Below are 22,329 nucleotides of genomic sequence, written 5' to 3'. Positions count from 1 at the left end.
TGATGTGAGTTTTACCATTAGTTTAAAGACTAGTAACGGTGCCCGCACGTTGCTGCGGGATTAGAAATGTATTCAAACTTATGCAAATTCGTTCACTTCATAAGCAATGTTTGAGTGAAGAACCGAGCATTACAAATAAAAAGTCGAATGAAAATTTAACTTGACAAAGAGACCTCAATGATCTGGCTCAATTCATCATTCAAGACTTGGTCAAACTATGATTCGCTCACTCTATCCCTAAACAAAAGAAAACCAAACCAAGTTTAGCAAGAATTATGCACGATCTTTGTGAAACTATATAATGAATGATACAATATTGTTAAACAAACATGGACTGGAGCTGATATTAAAATTCATTTAAAAGAGAAGTGGCAAATACAGTTCACTTGAGATGCTAACTTAATGTTTCATCATTCAAATGATATTGCTTTTGAACCAAAGTATGTGGAAAAAAGAGTGGACACCTGATTAGCAATTACCACCTTCAGCGGTACCGCACTGCTAAGTTTTACTCTTCAAATCTCCAACAAATAAGCTCCTCTGTAATTTCTACCTGAGCACTAAAATAAAAAAAAATTGGTACATAGACGAAGAGTTAAGACTACCTACCATAAATCAATTGAGAACTACAATAATGTGACAATCCGCATGTATAACCTATGCGTCCATCGTTATAGGTTTAATAAAAATACCATTATTTTAAAATCATGGATGATTCAATTTTAACCTTAAAATCAAGACCATCTCCAGTTCTTGACAAATCAAATTTCAATAAATAGCCACACATGTGAAATAAACAAAAAGAAACAGCTCTCAGAGAATAATAGCTTACCATCAACAAAGATCTTGCTACTGTCTTTGGAGGTTTGGAGGCTTTTTTTTATGTTCGTATACTATTAAAAACAAAAAACATGTGTTAGTAAAAAGCATATAGCATTGACAACTGATTTGAAAAACAAACTGAAACATGAAGAAAAAAAAAAAAAAAAAAAGGAGTGCGTTCTAAAGGTTTTATTTCTCCTGTCATACGAAATTGATAGTGTATCAGATCTTAGTGTTTTTCCCTGATATAAGATGTACTGTTATTCACTAAGACAAAGATCCAACCTTGACAACCATTAAATAGTGCCTGACCATTTTGTTATCATGGGTAATCTCTATCAGAAACATTCTATTCATCTTTCTATTTCAACACAATTTTAACACGTATTCGTCTATAATGTGATTTGTTTCCTTTTCAGTGGATATCTGATTAGAGTTATAGAGTGTTCCTTCGTTTTTTTATTTCACATATAATATAGGGATTGATCATGACATCTAGCAACTGATAATATATGCATGCTCTAACCCAAAAATAAAATAAGAACATGAGTGTTGTGAGCTGCAGAGCCACCATACTACTACGCAAGATGCTCTGGTACAAATCCATTTGAGCTGCACCAATCGTGCTCTCAGGATGACACAACAATAATTATTCAAAGATTAGAAACAAATTATATAAGGTTCATTATTTACTTTAATAATTTTATTTTCATCTTTGACTGAATTATTTTCCCTAGATTACCAATGACAACTGCCTCTTTTGTAGAGAAACGGATTTTCTACTTGTCTTGACATTGTTCCGACTTTTAACTAGAGAAAACTCAAAGACAAACAAAGACATGCATATTTTCGTTCACAAAACTATCCAGAGGGGTGATAAGAGAAACTTTGCAAGTTAAATCACACATGGTTTCCAGTTCACATAACTAAAAATTATTGTAGACAACCAAGAACATTAAAAGAGATTAGCTTCTTAAACCGGTTGTATTTTTATATTTTCATTTTCATGTACCAGTAAGGAAACAATAATATATTCCAAAATTAGCAGGTTACAGAGAAATATAAATATTGTGTTCAAGGAATTAATATGATTGCAAATGTAATAGTTCCATATATAGTGAGGTTGGAGAAATAATGGAAGACGCACTGAGATTTGAGGTCCATAGGTTGAGAAAAGTCCATGGCCCTGATCCATATATGGATATTTTGCACAGATCTACAGTTCAAGTTTTTAAACAAAGAATCAATTTATCAGCAATTGCGACATTCATTATTTGCCATAAAGTTATTGATTCACATATAAACAATTGAAAAATAAAGGCTTACCACAGGCTGGCTGAATCCGAGTTCGAAATGACTGTGGATTTGAAAATTGTATTAAACATTGTGTTTGAAAGATGTAAAAATGGTATTAAAAAACATTAACATTATTGAGAACATAGGGGGTTAGAAAACACAATCACACAGTTGGTATTTGGCGGCGAAACTTAAAAACCAAAAATGCACTTAAACATCCTAGAGAGAACAGAATTGTAAGCAAAACGTAGAATATTGAAAGAATATTGTGATAGTCACGAAATAAGTTTATGGGTTTGCTAATATTGATTTATTAGGTTTCAAGTTTGTCTCAATTTATCATTTTCTGTTAAACTGAAAGTGTAAACGTTTAGGTACTCACCAAAAAAAAAGCAATTGATTGATGCTAAATACAAAACCGGCTGACCTTGAAATATAAACCAGAGAAACTAATTGAAATAATCAAAACCCAAATTCAATTCCAAAGGTATATAAGAGTCATGGAAAGGTGTGGCAGATGACTACAGACCACAGTGAAGCTACTTTTATGGTTTATTTACTACCTTACATGATAATCAAGGTCTAGCTAAGCTTTTATACCTTTTTAGTAGGAATTAACTCTACTTCCAAGGCATCCACCCGACAAATAACAGCATTTGGCAATTCCAAAGGGAGTCCTCCCACAAAATCCTTAAAACAACTCAATCAAAATGAACGTAGACTGAAAGTCAAAAGTAAAATCAAAATGAATGTAGAATAAAAAAAAAAACACTGGATTTAACATTATAGAGTCTAAAAACTGAAAGGGTTAAAATAGTCCAACTTCGAACTGATTACCTGAGTATAGGTTGAGCAGTGAAATTTGTGAAGTGTAAGATTGTGAATTTAGGACAATAAATTGTATACCAGTATACCACTCAAATAGAAGGAGATCGAAAGTAGTAAAAAAAAAATAAAAAAAAAAAACAGTCAGTAACAAAAACTGACCCAACAAAATTGTTAATGTATTAAAAACTAAATATTTCAACAAATTATATACCCTCAGCAAAACCCCAAAATAAGAACACCAGCGTTTGCTGAAAGCAAAAAATGAACGAAATCAGACAGCCACACACAGCATCCGAGCACATAAACAAAACCCCCAAAATTATAAAAAGAAAATTTAAACACAAAATTCATCTGTAAATCGAAAACAACCAAAAAAAAAAAAAAAAAAAAATTAAATCAGACACACTGAGAACGACGAAAAACTCATCAGGAGACTCTAGGTTATGTGGGTAAGAAATGGATTTCGATCAAATTAAGAAAAAAGGCAAAAACTTCTAGGAGCTCAACGATTTCCAAGGAAAAGTAAATTAATTTCGAACAGAAAATAGAAAAAATAAAGTACATGCATAAAATCAAACATATCAACTTCCACACTAATCGAAAGCACAATTAATTGCATGAATATTAAATTAAACATGCAAATAATGAGATTGAATGTGCGAACCTGAACAAAACAACGAAATTGACGACGGCGCGAGCATGGCTGAGATGGCTGAGATCACAGGTCGTAATTCCATAGAACTACATGTTGACCTTGCCGGGTTCTATCGGCCTGCCGATCTGGAGAAAGATGGCAACGCTAAACAGCAAGTAAAACGGCAATGCGGGAGAGAAAAAACCCTAGGTTCCAAAATACCCAAAAGGTGAGAATGGCGAGAGAAGCGAAATTGGGAAGAAGTCGAACTGAAAAGGCCATCGATGATGGACGCGTGGGCTAGAAGGGAAACGTCGTCCATTCGCTGTGACGGAATCAAACCACACAGACAAAGGATGATCAACGCGTGGCAATCAGGGGCATAACAGATATTTAACTGTGCAAAGCAGCAGCAAAACGGCTAAGCAAACAAAAAGTCAGGGGCATTTCCGCCCTTTTACTATTGTTGAACAGTGCCGGAACCCAACTGTGTTTTAGTATATATAACTAGCAAAAGTGTATGCGCGATGCTGCGGGTTTTAAAACTGTATAAAATACGTAGAAAGTTATAATATGTATATACACTATTTACATATACATGGGACTCTATTTACAACCGTAAAAAAAGGTTTCAACTTCCACATAACAAAAATAGTTGGCACAAATCTTACTAAGAATTCTAATATATATGAAGGGATTCCGTAGATGACATTGTATTAAGCATAAACTAAGCAACACAAACCATACAATTGATATTCACATCAATCAGCTATACCAGAATCACTAATCAAGCAAGAGTTGATGTAAAAAGTTTTGCTTACGTGCACAGTTTTCATCATTTGGAAGGGTGCAAGTGCTTTTCAGCAAGACCTAAAAATTTATCTAGTGAAGAGACAGAATGTAATGGTTACGAGTGGCAAGAAGAATTTCAGCATAACTAAATGTGGTCAAAGTTCAAAGAACTTTGAAAATGAGATCGTGATTGCAATAACATATAAATAGAGAATTGTAAAGAAGCAAATACCAATGTTTTACATTAGATTTTGAATGTTGATCCAAAGTTCATAGTTTTCAAAGCTACAACATCACTGAAAACAACATGGGACAAAAATTGAAAAAAACCAATCAAAAATTAATGTAAGCAATAAAAAAAAAAGAAATAGAAACTTAAAATAAACATTCTGAACTGGTGATGTAGTACTTTGTGAAAATAGATAAATAAAAAAATTATAGATCTTGGTTTATACATTTGTTGCATAAATTTGAACTAACAAATGAACCTCTAAGTTATCAGAAGTGTTTAAATTGGAAATAATAGATTCATAGCAGTTTGTCCAATTATATTCAATACCAGTAAAGCATACTATGAGACCATGTTACAGGGAACAAAGAAAAAATTATATAAACAATTGAAACAATATAATTGTAAATGTAAGTTATGTGATCTATGGTTAAAAAGTATGTAAACCACCTGGATATCAAGAAATTAAAAGTACGTTAAAATTATAGAACAATTTGGCCAAAATGATAAAGTAGAATTAAAATTAGTTAAAATTTATGGACAAAGAGCAGTTAAAGTACTGTAACAACACATGAAAATAGCAAAGATGGAAATTGATGTATCACGTGAGAAAATGAAATGACTTGACGTTCAAACATTGGAAAAGCATTGTAAAAAGTAGAATTTATGTCTGATATTGATTAGAATGATTGGTAAATTCTAAGTGAATCATCACTAAATGACTACAATACAGAGTCAAAATCGTAACCAAATTTAATGAAATGAACTGAAGCAAATTGAAGACCACACTGTAAAATGCATTAAATCTGAGAATATGGCCCAAAAAGATATCCAAGTGAATTTCGCACTATTTTTATTATAAAAATGGAAAGAAGGGATGTTGGTAGATGGATCAGATATAGCCCGTTTGGTGAAATAATCATCATTTCCATCTTTTCTCTTTAGAGGAATTGGCTAATACCAATTTATAGACAAAGACTTTCTTCTCTTGACCTGCTATAAGCGCATGGCTAATTCCTCAGATGTTCGCTAAGTGGTTTAAGATGGACATCCAAAAGTATAAATTGAAATGGTCAGACCAAAGATGTACTCTCTTCACATGCCTTAACTAAACCAAAAACACCCTAAAAATAGGTGAATTATTTAAGCTAACTAATGAATAATGAGAATGGTGATAGATTTAACAATTTTCCTATTGCTAAGGTGTTCTTTGGCTTTATCAAGACGTGGAGTGGGTAAATTTTTTGTGAGGGAGTCTTCACTCATATTTTTGGATGTCTAACTTAACCCCTCAATGGGCAGGCTAGTAATTTGGTCATATATTCAAACCAAGTGAAAAGGAAAAAGTCTATATATATATTGGTATCAGCCAATTCCACTGAAGAGAAAGGTTAGTAAAGATCGAATTGAAATGTAAAACGTTAATGAAAGAAAGCTAATAAACTCTGAATTTTTTTCACATACCATTGATCCTTACCATTGTGGTGTAAGCTTTAGTGTTTAAGGTATAGCCAATAATCCTTGTATATGTACCTCTGTTAATATTAAACGAACTTTTAATACCTTATTGCACACCTGAACACCAATTATGTAAACTTGATTTATTAAACTGGACGGGTAAAAGAAATAGTTTTCTGTTTTGACTTTAGCTAACATAAGTCTGTTATTTCATTATTAAATAAGATTGATATGTATCATGAGGATTAAGAAAATGACCAATTCAAGAATTTCCAAGAAATTATCAAGTTGGACTGAAACTTATTAATTTTTTATTTAAGCAAAGTACAAAAAAAAAAAATAGTTGCAATGAAGCTAACCTGAGTTTGCTATATGTGAGTGACCAATTTGATTTTACTCACATAGAGATCATAAATCTTTTGCCTGTAAATTCAATGAGATGCATTACATCTCGATGATATCAAATCGGATCAATATAATGAATAACAATATTGAAGCTATCAAATAGAACAAATCTAACCTTTGTTTCCGACATGGAGCAAATGTTGCTTTCTATCTCGACTTTGCAATGACTGCACTGTTCATCTTGCATACATAAAAATCACATAGTTACAATGGTTAGCAATGATTTCAAACTATTTTTAAACAGCATTATACAGTTGCCTTAATTGTATCCAACAAATATATAAAGAAATAAACTAACAATTTGATTGTAAATTTTGTAACACATCTTTAGATACTATGTTTGCAGTATAGTTGTTTACATTATTTTCTCCATCTCCTATTAAAATTTTTAGACCTTTTGATGTCACTCTGGATAATGTAACATATAATTGACCGTGTGTAAAAATAGGTTCAGGAAGATATAAACCAACTTGTTTCAAAGATTATCCTTGACTTTTGTTAATAGTCATTGCATAACATGGTCTGATCGGGAATTGACGTTTTTTTAAAAATAAAAGGCCACTTACTTTCAGTTGCTGTAAGAGTGATTCTTGGTATAAAAACTTTGTGACCAATATTGTTTCCAACAAGTATTTTAGCTTCAATAATTCTATTATATAATTGAGTAACAACTAATCTAGTTCCATTACACAAACCTAAAGATTGATTTAAATTTCGTAACAGCATAATTGGCATTCCTATTTTTAGAATTAGGTTATGTGTAGGTAAACCATTGAAATCCAGTTTATTTAAAAACTCAACAGGATACAATGTTTCTAGATTTTCGATATTTCCATTTGAAGAACATAAAGAATCATAACTTAGAAACACATGTTGTTCTCCAGGTAACAAATCAATTATATAATTATTTATATCTGCAATAGTTGTATTTCGAGGTGTTACAATAACACGTTCTCTTGAATAAACAAAATTATCAAAAGAAATTTCAAAATTGGGATAAGTTGCACGAAAGATTGAACAAATCGGATTTCCAGAAGAATTACTTATCAAATCTTTAGGTATTTCAATCAAAGATGTGTCTTTGTCATTTTGATTATCTTCATTATTTATATCACTAATTTTTCCATCACCTATTTGTAAAATTCAATTTGCAAAATCATTGATTTTTTTTCTTTTCTTCATTGCTTAATCCATTTCTTGATAACCTCATATTTTCTTTCAAATGAAAAATTTTAAAATGTGACCACAAATAAGAAGTATTTAGAGAAGCATTTATCATATCTTCTCTGGTTCCTCCAGGTATAACAGGTAATATTTGTCGAAAATCACCACCTAATAAAACAGGTTTACCACCAAATGGGATATTATTTTGTGAACCATGTAAATGTGACAAAATGTCAGAAAGTGATTTATCCAATGCTTCGAAACAATGTTTATGAATCATAGGTGCTTCATCCCATATAATTAAATCTGTTTTTTCAATTAATCCAGCAAGATGAGTTTTCATTTTTATTGGACAAATTGAAGAATCAGTAATAACCAAGGGAATTTTAAATCTAGAATGAGTTGTTCTACCACCTGGTAATAACAACGATGCTATTCCGGATGATGCCACTGCTAAAACAATTTTTCCTTCAGATCTAAGTCTACTTATTATAGCATCCCATAAAAAAGTTTTTCCAGTACCTCCATGACCATAGACAAAAAATAGTCATTTTCTTTTATTTACAGTATCTATAACACAATCATAGATATGTTTTTGACCTTCATTAAGTTGCGATTTTAAAACTCTGTGTTTTTTTTGACAATTCTTCACAATCATAATTTAACTCTTCTCTTAAAAGTCTATTTTTTATTTCTAACATTTTTCTTGCATCAGGCATTGGTAAATTATATTTGTCTAAAGAAGTTGATACATTATTAAAAAGCAATTCTAGCTCAAATAAGACAGAATTTTTTAATTCATCATGTGGTACAATCATATCAGGAATTGCAAAAGTTTTTCGTAATTTGTACAAAATATCATCATACATGTTTTCCCAATGACTATCAAAAAGAATTTGAGGATTTGCTACATCACAAAATAAAATTATTGTAACAAACAATAGTCTCAATTGAGCAGATGATGCTACATTTACATCATTTGACAAAGCTTCAATCCATTCTTTTTCATCGCCTAACAATCCTAATGATTTACATGCAACATGATATGAATTATGTACAACACCATTAATAGTTTTTATATCATCAAAGTTTAATGCACCTTTTTTCAAATTCAGAAGCATTCTTAAATAATATAATTCACCAGATGCTGGATGCACATATGCTATTCTACCTATTGAACTTTTTTGTTTTCTTGGTTTCCAAATTTTGACGGAAACCGTGCATAAGTTAGTGAACGTGCTTCGTTATAAATTTTGTTAGCTTCAAACCAACTTTTTAACATTGTATGTTCAAAAGCATTTTGATTGATAATTGATTGCAATGATTGATCGCCACTGAAAACAATATTTTGCTCTAACGATAAATGTACTGGCAATCGTTCCACAGAAGGTTCTCTATGATGTATAGAATATTAAAACAATCTCCAAACAGCTTCGTATGGTGATATGTATCTACAATTTAGATATGTTAATATTTCATCATTTGGATCTTGTTGAAGAATTAATTGTGCTCTATCTGAACCTTTATTTACATATTTGAACAAATATTTTATAAGCATTGATTGACAACAGGATTCAACATTTATATGAGCATTATATCTCAAAAGTAGTTCAGGATTATAAGGAACAACAAAGCTGTTATCAATTTTGATTCCGTTTTTTAAAACAAATTTTGTATCATCATCACGACGCCTATAAACTAGAAAACCATTAGGTTCAAAAATTGTCTCATTTTTATATGGTTTAGGAAAGTTTTTGGAACACTTATTTTTCTGCATGCAAGGAGAATTTTGATTAGTATGACCGCATGGACCATGAATCATGAATTGATTAACAATTTCATAAAGTTGAGGATTGACAAATTTGTCTAGCAACTCAGCTGAAATAATATAATCTATATCTGATGCAATGTAGCACTTGAAATTTGATTTCAGCCATATTAACATATGAGAATGAGGTAAACCTTTTTTTTTAAATTCAATTGTACAAACATCTGTTTGCAAAAATATTGAAAATAGAAGAAAACCCCTAAAAAATAAAAATAAAAAAATAAAAAAAAATAAAAAAAAAAGTTAGTTTTATGAAGCAAAAAAAAGAAAAAATTACGGTAAGGAGAAAAATGAGTTTTTGGTACTCACTTGCTTCAACTTCTCCAAAAGGCTTTCCAGATTTGATGAAGTCAAGCATATCATCAAGTTTCATTTTAAATATTCTGGAAATTATATCAGGTCTGTCCTCAGGTTTGAATCCCCATTTTTTTGCAAATTCTCTCATAATTTCTGGCCACTTTACATTACAGGTAAATGTTATGAACAAATCAGGATGTCCATGTTCTCTACAGATAGCCATAGCATCTTGATAATTGTTAATCATGTATCTAGAACTTCCTGTATATGAAGCAGGCAACACAATTTTTTGTCCAAACTACTTGCATCATTATCACCTCTTGATATTGCATCGTAAATTCCTTTGTAAACTTCACTTCTCAAATTTTTTTGATTTTGTCTAATGTAATCCAATCTATCTTCTTCAAGTGTTGCATAAGAATCTACCAAATATTGTTGAAAAAGTCTACCTCCTTTTAACAATGTAGTTAAATATGGTTCTCTTTCTTGAATTTGATAGGTTATATAAGCTCTCATAGGCACTCTTTGTCTTTTCATTTTTGGACCTTTATAATTTTCATTCCATTTTAAATCTGGTCTATAGCCATCTTAACCATACGGAAAAAGAATAGGATACTGAAGAGCCATAAACTTTGGATTCAATTTTGTAACACGTTTTAATCCTTCACTTTTAGAGTCTATAATGATATCTCTATTAGAGTCGAACAGACCTATATCACCAACTATTAAACCACCTATTTCATCACTTGTTGGTCGGTCATATTGCTTGCCATCATTTGGTTGTCTTCCTGACAATATCATTTTCAAAGAGATGAGACCATCTCTTGCCGTTCGAAAAAGTTTGACCAACTCATTTGATTCATCAAACATTTTAATCAGATTTTCTACAATTTTTGAATCAAGTCTTACATTTTTTCCATCACAATCATCAACAGCTTTAAGACGATTTTGTACTTCATTATATGTATCATACACATATAGCTGAGCAAATTTTGGAGACTCATTATTAGCGGGTAAAAGAGATCCCATCAAATGATAAACTTGATCACTAATTTTAAAAATGTAAGGACTTGACCCATCATTAATTGAATGATCAACTTTCGCTCCCATTGAAGTAAATGAAAACATATAATTATAAGCTCTAATATTTTCTCGAAATGATAAACTTTTTTGACCTCCATTCGGATCAAGCAAGGAATCTAAAAAAATCGGCGTTAGCTTTGGAGTTGAAAATTTAATTTTTCCTTGTTGACAACAAAGAGTGAAAATGGGTTGATTTTTTTTTCCAACTTTATTTAAGTGACTCTTTTAACCAAAAATATGCACCACAGTCAACACATTTATAACTCTTATCACCCAAGTCCGCATAATCTTTCACAACCCCTACAAAAATACACATGCCAAAAAAAAAAATATATATATATATATATATATATAAAATCACCACATACAATTAAGTAAATGCTAAAGTTAAAACTTAATGATGTACAGAATTTAAAACGTACCGTTTCTATTTTTTTGGAAGAAGGCTTGACCCTTATTCATAAGACTACAATTGTCACCAGCAAAGGTTTTTTCAACTCTGTTTTGAGCATTATTTGACAAACTAACAACGTTTTCCCTTTTCGATGACGTGTGTATAATTTCTTTTCAAGTGGGGTCACATCTAGCATTTCATCATCAACACATTCAATGGCGCAATGCTCAGCAGAAGGTCTGCTAGTGGAGCACTGAGAATTATGGATATAAGTAGTTCTACACTCTTTTTGATTGATGATTATGCTCAAACAATGTATTATCATATTTGTCATCAGTGATATTTTGTTTTCGCTTTATAGCATCATTTGTTTGACCATTTATAGGCTTTTTAGACATGATGGAAACAAACTGTTACTGTTATTTGAAAAACAAACAACTGCAAAACAGATTTTAAAAAATAAAAAAAAATCAATTAAGACACGAAACATATGCAAAAACAATATAGCTCTCATCTAATATAAACAGTAAACGAAAGTTGACTTCAACTATAGAAAACTATATAATTAAACTTTTAATTAAATCATTCCAGAAGTTTAAATTACTAACCTTGAGCAGAGAGCGTTTTGGAAGCTAGAAACAAACAGCTTAGAAACCAGAATAACTAATTGCTTTTCAAATCCTATTGAAAAAAAATGATCACTTATCATTAGCTCAGAAAAGTAAATTGAATTTAATAAATATAGTTAATTTCATAAAAACAAACAAAGTCTCATTTCTCCATTGCATGTAACGTTTTAACCATAAGTATTATAACCGTAGCAACCATAATAGCTCGCTGCTTCACATATGTATAATTTCTTTGAGCAAATACATTAAAAAACAAATAGGCGATCCAAAACCAGTAATCAACATTCCGCAGTAACAAAAAAAATGGAATTAAAAAACAATCATACTATACAAATAGTTATTCAAAAGGGTGTTGCTGGCCATTGCAAGGAAACCTAATCCAAAATTTACTTTATCAATCGCAAACCCCAACACTAAATTGCCAATTTCTTCCCTAGAATGATATGTTTTAGATCCCATGGAGAAGGTCCAAAACAAAGGTTTCTTTCTACTCATAATTTAACTCAGGAAATTACCACAACACCCTCCTTTTGCCAACTACATTGTTGAGAATTTGGAGATTACAAAGTCAGCAAAAGACTCCAAATAATTTCTTGAATGAACACAATAGCTTTCCCAAACAACTCCACCTCTGCAAATTTGTGAATTTTTGTTGTTAGCCAATTCTTGCATCCAAGACACCAATCCCCTAATCCCCTGCTCTAACCCACCAATTATGAGAGAGAGAGAGAGAGAGAGAGAGAGAGAGAGAGAGAGAGAGACCCAATTAATAAATTCGGAAAGATAGGAGAACCATTATTTCTCTTCTAATACACACCCAAATTTGTGATCCACATTTAATATCAATTTCGTCTCCCCAAGAGTGCAAGAATACTCAAAAAATTATAGCAATGGAAAAAGCAGGCATGATTATCAGAAATGAGTATAAAAAAAACTTGAGGCATCCATTTAAATGAAATCACACAAAGCGAAGAAACATTTGATAAAAGCACAACTGCCTTCTCAAATTTTGAGATATCCATCGAAATGAATTCACACAAATTCCAATGATTTAAATAAGAAATGCATACAGAATAATGAAGAAGTGGAGGCACGGAAACCATACCCAAAACAACGGTTCCAGCTGCTGCCAAATTTCAGATTTTTCAACAGAGGATGTCAAAGGCAGAATCCGCTTTTAGCTGGCAAAGCCTCGAAAACACTACAACTCACAGTAAAACCAAACCGTTAGGGTTTCGTTCGTTCAAATCAATAAAAATCCAAAAAAAAAAAAAAAAACACACACACACACACAGCTATTATAAAACGCACCTGGGTTCAATAGAATTTATCACACAATAACCTGAAAACAGGCCGTTCCCAAGCTGGGCTGAAAATTCGTCAGAAATCCGGCGACAACTCCGGTATGACAGATGGAAAAAGAGACACAAAGTCTTCCCAGTGATTGCAAGTTGAGGATAAAACCTTCGAAACCAATTTTATGAGTTTCCACAGAACGTCAACAAATCTACGTTCATAGGGATGCACAACTTCTTTGAAAACGGAGATCGCAAATGAAATCCCCAAAAAACAAAAATAAGAACCGCAGGATTTTAGAACAAAGGATAAAACTTCAGAGGCCAATTTCGTGAATATTTTGTGAAATAAAGTACAGAGGATTTGAGAGGAACGCAAGATTTTAGAAGAACATAACGCAAAATAAGATGGATCGAAGCAGAGATCGGCGAGAGAGAAGCCAACAAAAGGGTAAGGGGAATAAAAAACCTAATTGAAGGCTAAAGAAGTAGGATGATGGACCCGTGCCCAACATGGGCAAAAAGGCCATTTCACTGCACCGAGAAGAGAATAGAACGGAGAACCAAGAAGAAATAGAGGGCAATTTCGCCATTTCACTGTTAATGAACAGTGATCATCAACTGAGTTTTAGTATATATAACTAGCAAAGGAGCCCGCGCGATGTAGCGGGTTTTAAAACTGTTAGGCATAACAAAAACAGTTGGTGCAAAGTTGTAATGAATAATTTGAAACAAACAGTTTCTTGACATGTTCATGCTTCAGTAAATAATATCCATCAGCATATGTACAAACCAAACTAAATTTATTAATTTAAAAAATTATTTGCTTCCTCTGCCCAACCCAAATTAATTCATACAAAATTTGCACAACACAAATTAAGAGATCAAACCAAATCCACACAATTCAAATAAGACATCAAACCAAGCTAATCTTTTTCTTCTGGAAAAAGCAGCATACTCTTGGGAGAAAAGTGAGGTAATTAGTAGTGTACCTCTAATCGGACCTCTGTAAATCAGGTTGGCCTTAATTGATCAAACTGCACATGCTTTCTGAAATTCTGAAATATCTATCAAAATGAAATCACACGAAATCAAATTTGAAAGACAAACCATACTAATTCAAATAAGAAATACATAGAGTTCCCAAATAAAGAGCATGGTTCAAGTTAGTGATTTGATTTAGGCACAGAATGCAATAGCAACTTATCTATTTATATAAATTAAAAATATTTAAATGTATACTTCAATAATGTTTACAGTTATTCTCTATTGTAAGCAATTATTTTTGTTTAACAGAGTTCATTATTTTGTACGCAATTATTTGTCTACAAATTCGAAAACGATTTATTCACTTAAGTTCCTAATCAGAATAACATAAACATTCACATTAATAAAGAACTTGGAAACTGGTATGGACCTCCAACTGTTTACATCTTCCCATCTTGTCTAAAAATAAACACCACGTATTGGTTTTTCCACTAGATGAACACGTCATTTTCTATATTCTATTGGGTTCACTTTCTTTTCATTTTTTTTCATTTTTACCATACCGATCTGTGCATTTTTCTGTCAGTATGCCTTAACTTTTGAGTCCCTATATGCACCTGCTTTATTACCCTCTCTCTCTCTACAGCTTTCCTTTTAAATAGGTTATCATAAACCTATGCTCACTTTCACCCAACAACAAAAGAAACAGAGGAGAAAGGAAGACACCACATTTAATTAATTCATGATTCTGTCTAATTAGCTTTGATTGAACTGGAAAACCTAAATCCTAAGCTCTATATAACAATCTGCATTTAAACTGTAGTGATTTAAACTGCATTAGGCTAATGATTTTCAAATTTAAACTGTCAACCATTACAAAGAGTTGCAAGCATCACAATGCATAATTGAAATATTAAAAGAATAATATATCTCTCCCCACCTAAAACAGTCAGATTCTCATTCTCATCCAAGGACCCGATGATGTTTAAATACTCTACGGCGTTTTGCACCTGTAAAAGATATCAAGAGACAAAAGGTGAATTGCAGATAAGCAACAAAATTTACAAATAAGCACAACATCATTTCAGGAGGAACAATTTGGGGTCAGCCTTGAGCTACATGTGTGTAGGGTGCAACTAAACCACCATATGCCTCTAAGATAACAAACAGACATTAATAAGCATATGCACTGAATGTTAAGGAATTAGCAAATCTTTAGCTCTAATCAGTTTAAGAAAGTAATGCTACAATGAAAAGCAAATTACAACAATTCTCAATAAGCTTTTAGATCATTTTAGTTCTGACAACTTACATATTTCCATGTGATCTCAAATATTTGGAGAAACTCACATGATCCATCATCCATGTGATCTATCTTCTTTTTCAAATGGGTAACCTCCAATCGATCTAATATCTACTGAGTAACACTCAAAGATCAATACTTTAAGCAAAAACATAAGGGGTTCCATTTATTTCCCAAATAAAATCAATGGTTTACATAGAAATTAGAAAAGCTGACCAGTGAGTGAAGAATTAGACTATGGCAAAGGAGGCAGGGGTGTCTCCAATGACTGCATCAAAGCTGGTGGCGTTCAAATCTATGGCAAAGTCGCAAGCTGATGTTCAAATTCCTGATTTTCTGTAATGGTATAATGATGTTTGAGTGAAAAGAATAAACATTAGGCTCATTCATATCTCTATCAGTACAATTAATTTGATTAAATCGTCCATAACTTTCTTACAATAAAGCTCTATATTTCTGTTTAACCGCACTAAAATGCCTATTTTCACTCAAGAATCTTGTCAATCCATCTCACCAGTAAGTCTTCGAAAAAATTACACACACATTTTAATCAAACACCAACCAAGGAGTTGTCAAATCAGGAAAAAATAAAAAGAGAAAAAACTTACCCAAAAAATAATAGGACCGCCGGAACGTTCGGTAAATGTGAGACTGACCAAGCAAGGAACCAAACCGCAAAATATCCTCTTAGCCAGGGAAACTCTAGCATAGGAACAGAGTCAACCCAAAACCAAACGGTTACAATTCCATCCAAAATTAATCAAAACACTGAATAAAAATCAAAACACAGCAGTTACAAAACATACCTCAATTGTAGAAAATTAACTTCCCAGCGATGCAAAAACAACCGGTGCTCAAACGGAAAACAAAATCAGAAATAGATCCAACCAAAATCGGTGCAAATCAAACATAAACAAACGCAAAAACCGCGAATATGATCTCTTGTCTAGGCTTGGAAGCTACGAAATTGAAGAATCTATTCCTCATATTGATTCTACTTGATATATCATTAGTAGGATCACTAAATCATGAAATTATCCAAAAATCCTATATCGTAGAAAATTGAAAATTGCAGGTAATCAAAAGCTTAAGAATTTTACACAGAAGAACTAATTTTCAAATAATTAAATATATATAATTACGGGAGAAACGATACATGTGTATGGAGGTGCTTCAATGGAGGGGAGAGAGAGAGAGTGGAAGAGAGAGAAGCTCCGAAATCGGGAGGAAGAAGCCGCGAGTAGGTTTTTGATTTTTAGTTGCTTCGGCAAAGGAAGAGGTGGAAGAGAAAAAGAAGAAAGAAAGAAACGAAAGATGCTTCCAGCATCTTACGGAACCCACGGAGGTGAAGCGGGAGAAATGAAGGGTGAATCGGTGTTGTAGCTGGTTGCGAGATAGTGACAGAGAAGTCGATGGAAAAGAACAGTCCAGAAGAGGAAAAGAAGAGCAAGGAAGCAGGGGGAACACCCCAGATTTTTCAGCCTGCTTCCATTTCACCGATGACAAACACGTGTAAAACATGGCGCAATTGAAATTAAACAGACCAAGCAGGGGCAAAATCGTCAAATCACTGTTAATGAACAGCATTCATCAACTGAGTTTTAGTATATATAATTTGTGCCAAAATAACGCCAAGTAGAGCAAAAGAATTGGACACCTAATAGATCTGGAAGTACTATTTTTGCATCTTTCTAATCCAATCCACTCACATTAGGATTACTTGTTAATGGTTTTTTTTTTTTTTTTTTTTTTTTTTTAAATATACACACACACACACATATATATATATATATAACTAAATTAAAATTCTATTCCGAATAATATCAACATGTTTGGGAGACAGAAGGTTTACATATACAACATGTTTGGTAACAGCATATATTAATTATTAAATCTGGCAGTGTACTTTGTTAAGCTGTTAACATGCAACGGAAAGACTGAGTCGTGAATCCTCTTCAGTACAAACTCTTGAGTTTGTTTACTTGGTCAGCAGTTTTTATTGGATAACCTTTATGTGATTATTATCTTGATAAGATGAATGAGATTGCTGACAATTTGGCTTTAGCTGGTAAGCTTGTGGACGATGATGAACTCGTCCAAATCATTTTGAACAACCTTGGTCATGCGTTTGAAATGACTGTTAATGCTGCTCAGGCACGTGATACACCTATCATGTACCCAACTCTTGAAGCTCTTCTCTTGACTACGGAAAGGAGGATGGTGGAACAAACTCTCCCACTAGTTGAATCAGCCCCGGTTAATGCTTTTGTAGCAGCGAGAGGACGTGTTGGACATTCTCGTGGCACTGGACGCGGTGGTTTTCCGTCCAATCATGGAGGTGTCAATACACAAGTTTCTGGTTCTCGCAACAACAACTATCAACACGCTCCTAGTGGTAATGGTGATCGGTTTGGGTGTGGAAGTAGTCGTATTACTTGCTAGATATGTGGAAAGGAAGGGCATTTAGCCCTTGATTGTTACCAACACATGAACGATGCATATGAAGGCTGTATTCCCACCAAGCGTCTGAGTGCAATGGCCTATTCATCAATCGTTTTGAATCGCCAAAACAATGGCTCCTGGTTACTTGATACAGGAGCAAATGCTCGCATCACACTTGATATTCAGAACTTGGTGAATCCCAAAGAGTACAATGGTAATGAAAACATTGGAGGTGTAGGTAATGACATCGAACTTTCTATTGCTCACTCTGGTTCGAATCAAATAAATACTACTTCTTGCTCGTTTAACCTTAATAATATTTTGCATTGTCCATCTGCTTCAACAAACATAATATATGCCCATAAATTTACTGTAGGTAACCATTGTAACCTTCTAATTTTTCCATATCATTTTGTTGTTAAGGACTTCAAGACCCGGAGGACGCTTTCCCAAGGGAGGTGTGAGAATAGCTTATACCCATTTCAAAGTGGCGGTGGAATATCCAAACATCCTTTGTTTGCATTTGCAAGAGTTCGTGTCTCGGCACAAAAGTGGCACTCTTGTTTAGGCCATCTTGCCGTTCAAATAATCAAGTTTTTAATTTCTAATAATCAAGTGCCAGTTCATGCACCAATGATGTAAAGTTTTGTCAATCATGCCCATTAGGTAAGATTTCTAAATTGCCGTTTAGAACCTCTGAGTCTATTTCTAAATTTTCATTAAAACTTTTACATTCTGATGTTTGTTGTTCTCCTGTGGTTTCAGTTGAAGGATATAAATATTATTTGCTTTTTGTGGATGATTTTTCATGATATTCACGGATTTTTCCCCTTAAGCAAAAATCTCAAGTCTTTACAGTGTTTGTCGCGTTTAAAAAGAAAGTGGAAAATATATTTAATTGTACTAGTAAAACTCTTCAATCTGATGAGGGAGGAGAGTATAAGAGTCTTGCGTTTACTCAATTTCTTGCATTACATGGAATTTCCCAAAGATTTTTGTGCCCTAAACACCCTAAACAAAACAGTCTCGCTGAATGACAACATCGTCATATTGTTGAAACGGGTTTAGTCATGTTGTCTCATGCTCATGTTCCTAATAAATTTTGGTTCAATGTGTTTCAAACAGCCACTTATATTATAAATAGACTTCCAACTCGAGTTCTCTCAAATAGTTCACCATTTGAAAAATTGTTTCAAAGGAAGCCTAACTATGAGATGTTTAAAGTGTTTGGCAGTCGTTGTTTTCCATGGTTGAGATCGTATACTAATAATAAACTTGAGTCCAAATCAAAGTCTTGTGTGTTTTTAGGATATTCACTTAACCATCAAGGATATAAATGCTTGGATTTATCCACGAGACGAGTTTATTTGTCTCGCCATGTCCTATTTGATGAGGACTCTTTTCCTTTACAAGAACTCACACCTACCGAGGGTTACGTCGATAAAACAGGTTTGGATTCCTCACATGATTTTTTTTTTAGTTTCCTATCTTCTCAACCTGCTTCCATTGAGATCATTAACCCCATTAAGCCAGTGCCAAATCCCATAGTTCCACAAACAAATCTTGTTGTACATGAAATCCTAGGATAACCTGCAGTAGTGCCTTCCAATCCTACGAACAATAGCCCACCTCTAGAATCCCTAAATGAGCAAGAAGTAGTGTCGTCCATCCAGTAAAATGAACCAGTGAGTGCATCAACTAGTTCCATTGCTGCACAAACTCCAATGCATCCCATGACAACTCGCAGCAAAGCCGGTGTCCAAAAACCTAATCCTAAGATGCATTGCATGTGACTACTAATAAAAAAAATGCTTGAACCTACTTGTTTTAGTCAAGCAGTTAAGCATCAGGAATGGAGGGATGCAATGGTGAAAGAGTTTAATGCCTTACAAAGATGTGGAACCTGGAGGTTGGTACTTTATTATTCTTCCATGAACTTGCTTCTACCTAATAGATGGGTTTACAAGATCAAACAACGTGCTGATGGCTCAATTGAATGTCATAAGGCAAGGTTAGTAGCTAATGGTTTTCACCAACAAAAAAGGATTGACTACAATGAAACGTTCAGTCCAGTTGTCAAACATAGTACCATTCGATTGGTTCTCAGTCTTGCAGTTACGAATAAGTGGTTGGTCCGTCAACTAGATGTTCAGAATGCATTTTTGCATGGCCATCTTGCAGAGGATATTTACAGGAAGCAGCCACTGGGTTTTATTGATAAACAATTTCCCAATCATGTATGCAAGTTGCAAAGGAGTTTATATGGTTTGAAACAAGCACCTCGTGCTTGGTTCCAACGGTTTTCAGATTTTTTGCTGTAACTAGGGTTCCAGGAGTCAAGATGGATTATTCTTTATTTGTGTTTAATCATCGTGGAGTCTACTTGATTTTATTAATCTATGTGGACGATATATTGATAACGGGAAACAGTCCAGTTCAAATGAAGAATTGAATAACGAAGCTTGGCACCTTGTTTTCTATAAAGGATTTGGGGCCCCTACATTATTTTTTGGGAGTTGAAGTTACTTATTTTAAGAATCATATGCATCTAAATCAAACAAAATATGCTCTTGATTTATTGAAGAAAACCAAATTCGCTGATGTAAAGCCTATTTCAACTCCAATACCTTCTGGACACAAATTGAGTGCTCATGATGAAGACCCTCATCCTCATCCATAAACATATAGGAGTATTGTGGGTGCTTTGCAGTATTTGACGATAACGCGTCTTGACTTGTCTTATGCCGTTAACCAGGTTTGCCAATTCATGCATTCACCAAAGAACACTCACTGGACAGTTGTAAACCGAACACTGAGGTATTTGAAGGCCACTTATGATCATGGTTTGGTGTATAAGCCTGGTAATATGCAACTTAATGCTTTTTCTGATGCGGATTATGTTGGCGATCCAGATACTAGGCATTCTACAAGTGGTTTATGTATTTATTTGGGGTCTAATTTGGTTTCATGGAGTTCCAAGAAGCAAAAGATGGTGTCTCGTTCTAATATTGAGGCTAAGTATAGACAATTAGCATATACTGCTGCAGAGTTATCATGGTTGCGATCCTTATTCAAGGATTTGCAACTACAGCTTGCTCGGCTACAGATATGGTGTGACAATATTTCTTTGATTTCCTTGGCTTCCAATCCTGTTTTTCACTCACAAACAAAACACTTGGAGGTAGATTACCATTATATCAGGGAAAAAATGGTTCATGGTGAACTTCTTGTGAATTACATATGTTCTCAAGACCAAATTGCATATTTATTTACTAAAAGGTTGTCCTCTGAACGTTTCAAACTTCTTGTATCCAAGCTTCTAAGCGTTCCCCGTTCTGTTAGCTTGCGGGGGGCTAAAAGACTGAGTAGTGAATCCTCTTCTAGTACAAACTCTTGAGTTTGTTTATTTGGTCAGCAGTTATGATTGGATAACTTTTCTGTTATTATTATTTGATATTTCAAAGTTGTAATTAGTTTCCGCCGTGTATTCAGGTGATGGTTTGTTATTTTTTGAATTTTAAATTATAACTTGTAAATAGGATTTTGAAAGTCATGATGTAATCCGAAGTTGATTATAAATAGATTGCATCCTACGTTGTTGAGGGCATGCAATACAGTGAAGAAAAACCTTGTGCGATATTTACTTTCCTGCAGAACCAGTTTATTGGAAATCTAGTTCTTTACAAATCCTAGTTCTTTAGCAATGACTTCTTCCTACAGTTTTTATTTCATTCCTTGCCATGTGGGTTCCCCTCAACTCATTAAGTCAGAATATTGGCCTAGCTCATGTACATATGGATTTGGATCCTTACATATGGATTTGGATCCCATCCAGATCTAAATTGTGGGGATCCTAGAGATCCTCACATCTTAGCCATTTATCATACATCGTGTGATCAGAAATCATTTGATTTTTTAATTTAAAATTAAACATAAATAGTATCTGACAGAAATATTAGAACTAATTAGGGTTAGACCTCAACAAGGATTACAAAATATCACTAGACTTTAAGCATTGCATGTGTGTGTATCTATGATTACCCAGGAACAATCATTATGCACATGCATATAAGTGTTTGCAGTACTACTAGAAGAACATTTATCAAGAAAGACTGGGTACCTGAGGACGTCATTGATGTAGTTGAGGAATGCACAGAGAACCAAGGAGGGCCTTCTTTTGATTCTTGATTCTTATATGACATGCTTCAAGATGAAAGTGATGAGTCTGACAAGCGTAGGAAAACCCTAGTTCCTTAAGGGAAGCCTTCTACTCACTGAGGAACCTTTATGTCAAACCCTAGTGATAGTGCTAGAAAGTGTTTGATGTTATCTTTCTGTAAGCAGGGACATCTCGTATATAGGCAAATTACCCAACCGCATCCCAGCTGTCATGGAACGATTGAAGCCTAGTAATCCTCCATGTTTATTCAGTTGTAAAACCAC

General features: G+C 33.5%; 2 protein-coding genes and 1 pseudogene across 13 annotated transcripts; 1 reads left to right on the top strand and 2 right to left on the bottom strand.

Annotated features, from left to right (window-relative positions):
* Window positions 1–78: 78 nt before the first annotated feature.
* Window positions 79–17,003, bottom strand: LOC137733432 (uncharacterized). Of its 12 annotated transcripts, none has more exons than XR_015956567.1 (19): window positions 16,251–16,991; window positions 16,053–16,146; window positions 15,454–15,780; window positions 15,082–15,151; window positions 13,171–14,221; window positions 12,965–13,060; window positions 12,375–12,490; window positions 11,839–11,911; window positions 9,766–9,913; window positions 6,580–6,644; window positions 6,419–6,482; window positions 6,079–6,176; window positions 4,605–4,668; window positions 3,611–4,462; window positions 2,149–2,179; window positions 1,970–2,038; window positions 833–893; window positions 465–560; window positions 79–237 (listed from the first exon to the last, which is right to left on the bottom strand). XR_015956567.1 is itself a non-coding variant. In XM_088685514.1 (18 exons), the coding sequence occupies exons 8-11, from the start codon at window positions 9,998–10,000 to the stop codon at window positions 6,102–6,104; spliced, it is 483 nt and encodes a 160-aa protein (XP_088541640.1). In that variant the 5' UTR covers window positions 10,001–11,668; window positions 11,839–11,911; window positions 12,965–13,060; window positions 13,171–14,221; window positions 15,082–15,151; window positions 15,454–15,780; window positions 16,053–16,146; window positions 16,251–17,003; the 3' UTR covers window positions 79–237; window positions 465–560; window positions 833–893; window positions 1,970–2,038; window positions 2,149–2,179; window positions 3,611–4,462; window positions 4,605–4,668; window positions 6,079–6,101. The 12 variants fall into 12 exon arrangements, 1 of the variants encoding a protein (XP_088541640.1); XR_015956561.1 differs by lacking the exons at window positions 9,766–9,913; window positions 12,375–12,490 and having other exon boundaries at window positions 13,171–13,323; window positions 14,147–14,221; window positions 15,454–15,555; window positions 15,661–15,780; window positions 16,251–16,984; XR_015956562.1 differs by lacking the exon at window positions 9,766–9,913 and having other exon boundaries at window positions 16,251–16,990.
* Window positions 6,651–7,607, bottom strand: LOC148690719 (uncharacterized; annotated as a pseudogene).
* A 475-nt stretch (window positions 17,004–17,478) lies between the features above and the next one.
* Window positions 17,479–18,350, top strand: LOC148690718 (uncharacterized). The gene is made up of 3 exons (XM_088684993.1): window positions 17,479–17,839; window positions 17,951–18,124; window positions 18,310–18,350. Exons 1-3 carry the CDS (start codon window positions 17,479–17,481, stop codon window positions 18,348–18,350), a joined length of 576 nt encoding a protein of 191 aa, XP_088541119.1.
* Window positions 18,351–22,329: the final 3,979 nt, after the last annotated feature.

This window comes from Pyrus communis, chromosome 15 (assembly GCF_041283825.1).
Source record: "Pyrus communis isolate YQ-2024b chromosome 15, ASM4128382v1, whole genome shotgun sequence".
In the NCBI taxonomy this organism is placed as follows: Eukaryota; Viridiplantae; Streptophyta; class Magnoliopsida; order Rosales; family Rosaceae; genus Pyrus; species Pyrus communis.
This window is presented reverse-complemented; position numbering and strand designations above follow the sequence as displayed.

Bases quoted from the DNA above. Each gene is read 5' to 3' on its own strand.
- LOC137733432 (XM_088685514.1), bottom strand. From the start codon at position 10,000: ATGATTAACAATTATCAAGATGCTATGGCTATCTGTAGAGAACATGGA. The intron at 6,645-8,042 runs GTGGTAGAACAA...TATGTATGCAAG, and splicing joins AGCATCGTTGTTATTACCAG to ATGAACAGTGCAGTCATTGC. The intron at 6,177-6,579 runs GTTAGATTTGTT...ATTGGTGTTCAG, and splicing joins GCTCCATGTCGGAAACAAAG to GTGTGCAATAAGGTATTAAA.
- LOC148690718 (XM_088684993.1), top strand. From the start codon at position 17,479: ATGAATGAGATTGCTGACAATTTGGCTTTAGCTGGTAAGCTTGTGGAC. The intron at 17,840-17,950 runs GTAATGGTGATC...ATGCATATGAAG, and splicing joins CTATCAACACGCTCCTAGTG to GCTGTATTCCCACCAAGCGT. The intron at 18,125-18,309 runs GTAATGACATCG...TTTGTTGTTAAG, and splicing joins TGAAAACATTGGAGGTGTAG to GACTTCAAGACCCGGAGGAC.